This window comes from Chanos chanos, chromosome 1, assembly GCF_902362185.1.
Source record: "Chanos chanos chromosome 1, fChaCha1.1, whole genome shotgun sequence".
NCBI lineage: Eukaryota > Metazoa > Chordata > Actinopteri > Gonorynchiformes > Chanidae > Chanos > Chanos chanos.
The window spans coordinates 57,403,794-57,413,793 of NC_044495.1; the positions used below are offsets into that span (position 1 = coordinate 57,403,794).

Below are 10,000 nucleotides of genomic sequence, written 5' to 3' on the forward strand. Positions count from 1 at the left end.
TTAATTGTGTGTGTGTGTGTGGAGGGGGATTAAACGTTGAAAAACACAAAAATTTAAAAAAAAAATATATATATATATGGTGATAGCTTTTGTTTTGAACCAAAGGATTTCAAAAACAAACAAACAAACAACATGAAAAGTACAGTACCGCACGGGTGACTTTCACAGTTGTAAGGCAGAGGGGAATCTCCCTTAAATTATCAAGTTGTTTTGGTTATGCTGGAGCCTTATTTTCCCAGCTAATCTGTGGGGTGTGTTTGCTTTATCTGCGGTACACTGACGCACTAACAAGGTTAGTGTACATTCATGACTGCACTTAAGAGTACTGCAGCTATTGGTCCATATAGCTCCACAAACGTCAAAACACTCGTCTAAAGAAACAAACACACACACACACACACACACACACACACAGACAAACACAAACCCACACACACGCACGCATGCACACGTACAAACACGCTACACAGTTACACACCCTTGAATATTTGGGTTGTTGTCAAATGTAAAACCAAAACATATCTGCTTAAAAGTTTACAGTTCAACACTTTAAAAGAGAACTTGTCTGAACTCTTCGACAGGTCTCTGCCGAAGCGATAACTACCACAGGGTCTCCATACCTGCTTCTGTAAAAGTGTCCGATACGCGTTCTCATAAAGGGGTCTTAAGGTACAGAGTTTCACTGTCTACTTTGACCTTTTAACACAACGCGTTACGTTGCACAGACAGACAGACAAGCTCCTACTGAATGACCATCACAGCCAACAGAGAGACAGTATACACTGCCCATATTACAGAGACAGACTCTGTCAGTAGCTCTTTGTACTTCAGCCTATCATCTCTCTCTCTCTCTCTCTCTCTCTCTCTCTCTCTCTCTCTCTGTCTTCTCTGTGTGTCTTGAAAAACAAGAAACAAAAAAAGTAGGAGGAATCCCCTGATCCTTTTCTTTTTCTTTCTTTCGAGCCACTGCTGTATTTTTTTTTTCTCCTCCTCAGACAAACACGGAAAACACAAGTCACTTGTTGTGTCGTCCCCCTGGCGTCGTGGGCTTTCAGCGCGGCTCTGTGGGGACCAGCACACAAAGACGCTGGAGCCTCAATGAAGCTACACATCTAATGAGTGAGTTTGTTGTTGATTCATAAGTCGTAGAACTTTTGAAATAAACATTGTCGCGCAGACACACACAGACACACACACACACACACACGCATAAAAAGCCTCTCATAACATGTAAAACAGCATGAGAATACAGAATCTGCTGTTTAGACTTTTCCTCCCTCTCTCTCTCTCTCTCTTTCTCCCTTTCTCTCTCTCTCTCCCTCCCTCTCTCTCTCTCTCTCTCTCTCTCTCTCCCTCTCTCTCTCTCTCTCTCTCTCCCTCTCTCTCTCTCTGTCTGTCTTTGTTCTCCCTGAGTGATACCAAACATTTAAATCTCTCCCTTTTACCCTTGCCTCTATGTGGCATCACAAATCGCACATGATGAAAAGAGAAGTTGATTTAACAACACACCTGGAGAAATCTGTTAAAATGGATCCTCGTTTGAAGGAGAACTTTAATCCACTGCCAAAGGCACATTCATTAGAGGGTAGAAGGTGGGGAGGTGGGTGGGGGGGGGGTCACCATTTTCAAAGCCTCTCTATACATGACTAGACTTAGTAACTGCTACCAACAAAGATGAACTTCAAACTCCTTTCACATAACCACTAGCCACTGACTTATTTTATAGACTATGAATAAGTGCAATTAAAGTCCAAATGAACTTGTAAAGTCTCCTTAAAACTTTGATGGTCAGTTCCTTAATGATATCATTTTAAAGAATCAACCCAAACTTTATCTTGAAGATGCTATGAAAGAGCCACCAACGATTATTAAATTCCACAGTTTTATCCCACTAATCTCAAAGGAAGAATGCTCAGTAGAAATCAAGGCCAGTGCAGGGAGACATTTTGGACACCTCTGGACACTAGCACTAGCTGTGTGGGTGATTCAGTTCAAGCCGCCCCCCCCCCCCCCCCCCCCTTTTGATAAATTGCTTCCCAAAAACACAGTTCTCCGCCTTTTCTAAACCCCATTGAAATAACAGCTCAACTCAGCAATAAGTTTCTTTCCTCAGATCTTAGGTCTGGTGATAGTGGTTTAGTGGCTTAGCTGTGACTCCATCATTTCAGTGAAAACAGCTCAGTTTCTCAGGGGTTCCCACACCAGTTTTAGTGAGACACTGCGCTAATCTAAGCTAGGTATCAACAACGAGACTCAAACAAACATCTCAAGAGTGTTTGAAATGCCATGAAAGTCCACCAGACCAAAACAACAAACGACCACTTGAAAATATCAGGATCGAAAAAAAGAAAAAGAAAAGAAAAAAAAAAAACCCAAAGGAAACCAACAGATGTTTTCCTACATACTTCAGTTTTTTGGAGAAGGAATCAAACTGGATCTTCTTAACTTTCACAACAGGCGGGAGACAAAACCAGACTAGACAGACTTTAGCTGATAACCCCCGATGTTTAAATTCCTTTATTTGTCCGGCGCTAACGTCGACCTTCAAAACGTGACAGATTCGGCGATGAGGCGCTAACGATAAAGTCGTTAAAACAAACAGTGAAGCTCTAACCAGATGTCAATGTCTTACAGAGGGCAGGGCCGTCGTCCTTCACATGAGGGATGGGCGGGGGTCAATGCCACACGGCCTGTTTTTGCTTTTTCGTCTGTCACTGTAGCCTCCAAACGCTCATCACGGTGTCGTCCGGCGTCGATCTGTGGCTCGCGTAAAGCTTCTAAATCTCCTACGGTAACTCCGTGGACTTGAGGAGTTTTTATTAAATGTATGTCAGCGTCGTCTAAGTTTCTTCAACCGCACACGAGTGACACACAAAAAAAAACCCAACGCCTGAACCGGTGGGTTTTTGAGCACTTTGGTGGGTTTGCTTTAAAGGTTTTGCTTTCTTGACTGTAGTCACAGTTTAAATACTAAACAAGGAACAACTCCTTTTAGTTGGGACAAAAAAAAGAGAGAGAGAGAGAGAAATTACACGCTAAATACCGTAGTGACAAAAGGTCGGATTCCTAACTGATGAACACACACAGGTGCTGTTCCGCTTCCTCTACAGATCTACTCATCACTTCTTTTTGGGTATTTTTCTGTTTCTATCCCTCTATCTTATCTTCACACTATGCTCAGCCCCATGTCATCAGCCCCCCCCCCCCCCGTTTTATTTTTCACTGACCATGTTTGGACATGAATTCTGGGTAAAGCATTTCTAGATGATGTCACTTTGTTTAATTACCCAGAAGTTGTTTGTTTATTAAAATCTGCATTATTAAAGATACCGCCCATCATTTTGTTATGATCTTTGTGCTGAGCATGTTTTTTGGGGGGGGTTTTTGTCTTGTTTTGTTCTTTAAAACCTTTCCCATTTGTGATATTAACCATTAATTCACCAATGGGGGTGAAGTCTCTCCTTGCAATTTCCTCAACTGTATGTTTACCCTTTCCACAGCCTGTCTGACTTAATCCCTAAGGATTCCGTCGAATGTATCCGAGTTTACTTAAAATAATTAACTCCAAAACAAATTCAATCAACGTTACGAAAGTTTGATCATTTCTAATTTCCTAACTACGTTCTTCATTTCCTAAGATGTCGTACATTTCTTAAAGAAGCCCCAAAAACTACTCATGAACCGTGGGTGATCATGGCCCGAGTTTCAGCTGCACGTTTCGACAAACCAATAACAGTCCTCATGAGGCTATAGCTCGCTGGCTGCCATCTGACCCTTAGATCCAACGCGATTCACGGTCAGCAACAATCTGCAAAATCAAATCACAGTGGGTCCATTCAGACGTATGCAAAGACGACTAGCCCTTGTGGTTCTGCACGCTGCCGGCGCATTCTCCGAGAGCGAGTCACTCGGGGGTATTTTGATTCATTAGCAAAACTAATGCCTTCGAGGGGGTTGGATGGGGGGGGGGGGGCTGCCCGCATTTCGGAAATGCTTTGGACACCCACTACCGTGTTTTTGTTGCCGGTGGGAGCAGGCTCGCTTGACAGAAACGCTTTCTCCCGGGCCTACACCTAAGAATGTGTTTGGTACAAACGACAGAAAAGGAGGAAGGGCCGGGGAGGTCTTTGGAGGGGGGGAGAATAAACACGTTTTTAAGACAGAGGTCCACAGTAGCACATTGTGCGGCTGCATTGTACGGGTCTAACAGAGGCAGAAAAGAAGTCAAAACACAAACGGAAACAATTAACACCATCTGTTATTACGCTATGGTATAAGTTGCTTGAGAGAAAAAAAAAAAATGTATAGTGAACCACTTATAGATATTTTTAGTCAAATTCATCTTTGTCCACAGTAACACAGACAGAAGGTCCCGTGTATCTCTGCCCTAAGGGTGGTCCCTCCTCAAGAACTTAAAGATTACCAATCATTTAGTTATGTAGTTTTCCCATTTTGCTTTCAGATAAATGTATTTCTAGCTTCTAATGGTGAGGGTCTTTAGCTAGACACAGCAAGAGCGTAAGTCCCATGCCTTTCTTTTGTTTTTAGCTTTCAGGGGCACTGCTAGCATCTCAGACTCAGCTCTCAGTCCTCAGTCAGTGGAACACACTGAGCCTTCATCATTACAGGTTTTTTTTAAAGGTAAGAAGAACACAGTGGTGGTGAGAGAGAGAAAGAGAGAGAGAAAAAAGAGAAACTGGCAACCGTTTCCTTTAAGGCTCTACAGATGTGCTCGTGCATTCTGGAATTTGTCCAAAGTTTATTTTAAGTGCTGAATTGAAATGTAAGCATGTCTACAGCGTGGGACCTCTGCTTGCAGATTACCGAGAGGAGAACGTGGGTGTCACCTGAAGGTGCCACATTAATGCGATGGGCTTTAAGAGACCAGAGCAGCACTGGTTTAAATGGGCTGGGAATGGGAACGCTGATGAGCCACATTAAAATGCCCTGTCCTTACATGAAAATGACATCCTGTTTCCTCCTATGGAGACAACCGCCAAAGACTTTGAAGTTCGAGTGTATGTTTGTAGAGCACGCATATGCACACGCGCTTGGGCATCTGTGCACAAACAAACACTTATAAATAAAGAAACACATACAGGTCGCCGAAAACCGCACGAACACACACACACACACGTGCACACAGAGCCACAAAACAAAAATAAAAAGCATGCAACGCAAGGAAATTCACAGACACACGAATGTTACGCACTGAGACACTCAAACATAAGCACATGTTTTTTTTTTTGTTTGTTTGTTTTTTTTAAAAAATCAGATCTGACAGAGAAACGGGTGTGGTGGTTGAGAATCAAATCAAAATCTTGGTATTTTGACTTGATGAGTCCAAGCTGCGGACCAGGTCTTTGATACAAAGGGTATCGTAAAACCACTGCATGTTTTTTTGAGGGAGAAACCTCAAATACAGCTGTGTTTGACTAGTGAATTGAGTTGTGAGGTCCCAAAATGAGTTACACCAGCAGCAGCCAAACAAATAAGCAAAGAAAAAAGAGAAAGAGAGATGATGGAATACAGTGTGGATGTGGGAGGTGGGTTAATAACAGCAGTGGTAACGTTTTATAGAGAGAATGAGAGAGAGAGAGAGAGAGAGAGAGAGAGAGAGAGAGAGAGAGGAAAAGGGAAAAGGCTAAACGAGTGGTCCAACTGATACCGCCGACTATTTTGCTGCACGGTTTGGAGACAGTGAAAAAGAGTCAAGTTGGACGGTAGGATGTAAGACAATCCGTGATGTCTTCTCGTTTCAAAAATAGGGCCAGCCGGGAGGTAAAGACGATAAAATTAGCCTGCTTCTATTGAATAAACTAAACCGCTGCGGCGTACACTTAAAACTTGTCTACATCACAAGAAACCGTTCAGAGTTAGAGAGAACGGCCGCCGCTTTCTTTGCCTGTTAAATAAACTATCCGGAGCTCTCTTGGGATTTCTTTGTGGCGGTGAAGCTACGCAGACAGACGAGGGTATTTCCGATTGCTTCTCGTGAGTTATTACATACATTCCATTAGAATGATAAAATATTCACCGACTGCCTATCAGAAAAACACCAAACTAACTGACCGAACTGAACTGAAACTGCACTCGGAACCACAGCTTAACTTGCACATGTTTTGCAGAAACAGAGTCTGTCTACAGAAACAATTTGCTTCACCAGCCGTGACAGCCACGAATCGTTTACCAAGGGAACTTTCTCTCTCAGGTCCAATGTATCGCTTCAGAGTGAAACGTTTTCAGAATATCACATTTCCCCCCGGTCAATTTACAGTTCAGAAGAAATCAAGAGATAACGAAGATAATCTTCGGATTCCAATGACTCAAAAAGCATCAAGCAGTTTTTTTTCCTGATAATTTTGAGGGTTATATCCCGCTTTCTTCTTCCAGAACAAAATTACCAAAAGAAAAGTTACCGTGACACAGGTTATCAAAACAAACTATGTGTGATCCATACAACGAAAACATTCACTACTGTAGTCATATACCACTTCCACTTCGAGATGTCCTACACAAAAGAGTAGTTCTGAATGAAATACACCGCAAACAGTACTCCGTTGTAGCACCATCACAATACAGTTTTACTTCTCCGTGCTAAGTTAAAACTTTATTTCAAATTTAAAAAAAAACGTGATTGATACAGTACCTTTTTGCTTGTCCATCGTCGGAAACGTTCAAACTTTACCAGTAGCACCGTATTGGTTCCCTCCAGGTTTCATGTTGTTAGAATAATTCGCTCTAGCGTGCTGAATGAATTGGCGCACTGTTACATGGTGCGCTACCATGAATTTCTGTGTAATTGCCTGCACAAGAAAAACTACCTTGTAACCGCGCACTTAACGTCACTCAGTGGTCGGTCTCTCTCCGCCTTTCCCTTTCAACTCTGAGTAAGATTCATTGTAAACTTAGGAACACTGGTCTTCAGTCGCAAAGTACGCTCTATAGTGCCGCCTCCTGGTCACAAATGGACTTGCAAACTGAATTTATCGTGTAAACATTAGCACGAGGTCACTCAAAATGAACCGAAACTGAACGTAACAGGGTAATACAAATATAGAAACACTAACTATTTAAAGGTTATTGTAAGCTAAGCATAAACGGAAGCAAACATATTCTAACATACAGACTTAAAAATATGTGAGGAAAAGAACAAATGTTAATAATAGATGACTCAAAATCACTCAAAATATTCTTTTATTGTTTTATTGAATTTTTTTTTCCAACACGCTTTCACATAAAAAAAAAAGTGTAACTGGGATAGTGTAGTGACATTGCGGTTGAGTGACTATGTTCTGATAATAAAGTACAGTGTGAAGTGCTTTCATGTTATGATAAAATGTTCAAATCAATGACTGATGAATAAGCCATTAGCTTGATCACTGTCATTCCTGTGCCTTTAGTATGGTGTGTAGAGTATCTGTGATATATGATATTGTTGCAATTAAAGTAAAACAAAGACAAAACAGATGCTGTATGTGATTGGTGATATAGATTAATCATTGAGCACAACCCCTTTAAATAACGTCTTAATAACCATACTTCGTGAGTCTCTGGATGTTGGGACCAGTTAGGAAAAAAACGACAGCCAGCCATGAGCTGGAAGCTCATTCAGTAGACTGTCCTAAATCTATTCCACATCCTGACCTGATTGAGAACCTCACCTGAAACGCTTTTGTTTGTTTGTTTGTTTTGTTTTGTTTTGTCCTTTAGAAGATGTCATCTGATTGGTTCAGACGCAACCAATCACAGTCCCTTGTTTTTCCCTGTGCGCGCCCTTCATGCGAAATGTTACATGTTTTGTTGGCCACAAGGATCAATTCTACATTCTCAAAGCTGATATGTTTTGTTTTGTTTTGTTTTGTTTTTTTTGTAAATTTAATTCTTTGTTGTTTTTTTGATAGTCATGCCACAACCTAAGAGGATAGAAAATAATATTTAAAAGAAAGAAAGAAAGAGAGAGAGACAGAGAGAGAGAGAGAGAGAGAGAGAGATGAGAGGAGAAGAAGAAGAAGAAGAAGAAGAAGAAGAAGAAGAAGAAGAAGAAGAAGAACAGCTGCACAATATTTGGTCACTGGAGTGACAGACTGAATTATCTGAGGGCGAAGGAAGTTGTATACAACAAACTACATATCTACAAAGGGCAATAATCAGCAAAGTCAAACCATCAAAAACCATCAGTGGGATTTTTTTTTTAGGAGTTTGAATGAACAGAAAAGCCCTCTACACTTCATCCTATCCTTCTCTTCCACAGCAGGAAACACCGCTTTCAGTCAAAAGGAAAAACGAAAGAAAAGGGGTCACAACCAAGAAGCTAAAGAAAGGTGCTTACAAAGGCAATAATAGCAGCAAAAAATAGGGAAGGGGGTGGAAGGGGGGATGGTTTGGGGGGGAGAGGGGGGGGGGGGGGTTAAAAACAATGGAGCACAAAAAAAAAAAAAAGAAAAGAAAAAGAGAGAGGAGATCCTGACTGATCAATTCATTCTGCGATTCTGTGTGCAAAATGAGATTAGATATTGATCAGACAGGTTCTTTACAATCAATCAATCAGTAAGTTTATCTGGGTACAGTCCACCCCCCGGAACTCCTGATTCTTATTCATTATTCAAAATATCTGTGTTATAGTTACACAGTTCACTTTGATACAGCAAACCCCCTTCAGAGCAAGTTATGAACTCCTGTCGCCATGGGAACTCTCGCTATGGACTGAAATTGATATGTGATATTGGTGTGACTTGTACATGACAGATTACAGAACATCAAGGAACGAAATATATTCTCATGTATGTCTGTTCGTATGTTTGTGTTTCTGTTTGTGTTTTTGTTTGTGTACGTGTGTGTTTTTTGTGTTTGACTATAATGAGGTGAGAGGATTTCTCGCTTCTTAGAATCTACTCAACAGAGTGTCGTTTTATCAACAAAACAAAACAAAAAAAAAAAAGAGATCAGTTTTAGCTGCGTTAAGAGAGAATTCTGAGGGTTAGTAAGTCATTAATAAAGCTCTTCATGGCTTCACTGTGTGGCAGTGCTAAGTGGCATGCGTTAAGTTGGTCAGTGCTGAACACAGTTAAGCCCGTGTTTGTCTAAACACAGCGTCCTGCGACAGGATAGCTAATACTGATGCTAGTCATTCCAAAGGCCGGGGTCCCTGTGACTCCGCCCTCGACGGGTCCTCATTAACGGGTTATTTCTAAGACTTTATCCACTCAGATGGATACTCTAGAAAATTCTCTACTTTAACAACTTCCTGATTTAGTAGCTGCGACTAAGTAGTTAAAAATTGGACTATTTGATTAGCTGCAATCACATGTGGGACGCGGGGAGAGAGATTATCTTTGTCTTTTCGTTCGCGCAAAAGATCCAAGGAACACGACACCCCCCCCCCCCCCCCCCCCCCATCTCTCACTCCATGTTCCACATTCGGTACGTTAGAGTCTCTACCGGTCTAGTTCTCCCAGTGGAAGTGTAGTGTGTGTGTGTGTGTGTGTGTGTGTGTGTGTTTGTTCTGGGGTGGGGGTAAAGGTGAGAATTTCCTTTCGAGGAATTTGTCTCTCGGGTGCTAGAAGAGGGAGACTCTCTTCTTCAGTTCATTCCGCTTCCAAAGAGACAGACGGTCGAATTCCTCAATGGACATTCCGAAGAGATTCTGGAAGTCCTCGGGCGCCAGGTGCCTCTGCAGAGGTCAAGAAAGGTCAGGCATTTACGACGAATCTCTTTCTCTTTCTCTCTCTCTCTCTCTGTCTCTTTCATTTTCTCTCCCTCTCTCTCTCTCTCTCTCTCTCTCTCTCTCTCTCTGACCTCTACTCCGCCAGTGCCCTGTCTTTACACAGACATATTTCCGCAGGCCTTCAATACAGAAGCCTGAGGGCAGACACGCGGCTCTTTCAGACCCGGACGTGGAGACCCAGTGCTCAGCTGCAATTCATTTTAACAATCTTGTTCTGTCTAAGTCTCCCTTTTGGCTCTGGCTGTCCGATTTAACCAGATGTGTCCAGCTGAC

General features: G+C 42.0%; 2 protein-coding genes across 3 annotated transcripts in view; both read right to left on the reverse strand.

The window, feature by feature from the left end:
- The window catches only part of LOC115823572 (actin filament-associated protein 1-like 2), a 27,822-nt gene extending 21,056 nt beyond the window's left edge, over positions 1 to 6,766 (reverse strand). Inside the window, exon 1 of the mRNA XM_030787636.1 lies at positions 6,650 to 6,766. Coding sequence (XP_030643496.1) covers positions 6,650 to 6,665 — 16 coding nt within the window. The 5' untranslated portion in view covers positions 6,666 to 6,766. The remainder of the gene's footprint in view (positions 1 to 6,649) is intronic.
- A 2,629-nt stretch (positions 6,767 to 9,395) lies between these two features.
- LOC115814260 (dematin) overlaps positions 9,396 to 10,000 on the reverse strand; it is a 25,297-nt gene continuing 24,692 nt past the window's right edge. For both annotated transcript variants that reach the window (XM_030777030.1, XM_030777038.1), the window contains exon 17: positions 9,396 to 9,673. In XM_030777030.1, coding sequence (XP_030632890.1) covers positions 9,560 to 9,673 — 114 coding nt within the window. In that variant the 3' untranslated portion in view covers positions 9,396 to 9,559. The remainder of the gene's footprint in view (positions 9,674 to 10,000) is intronic.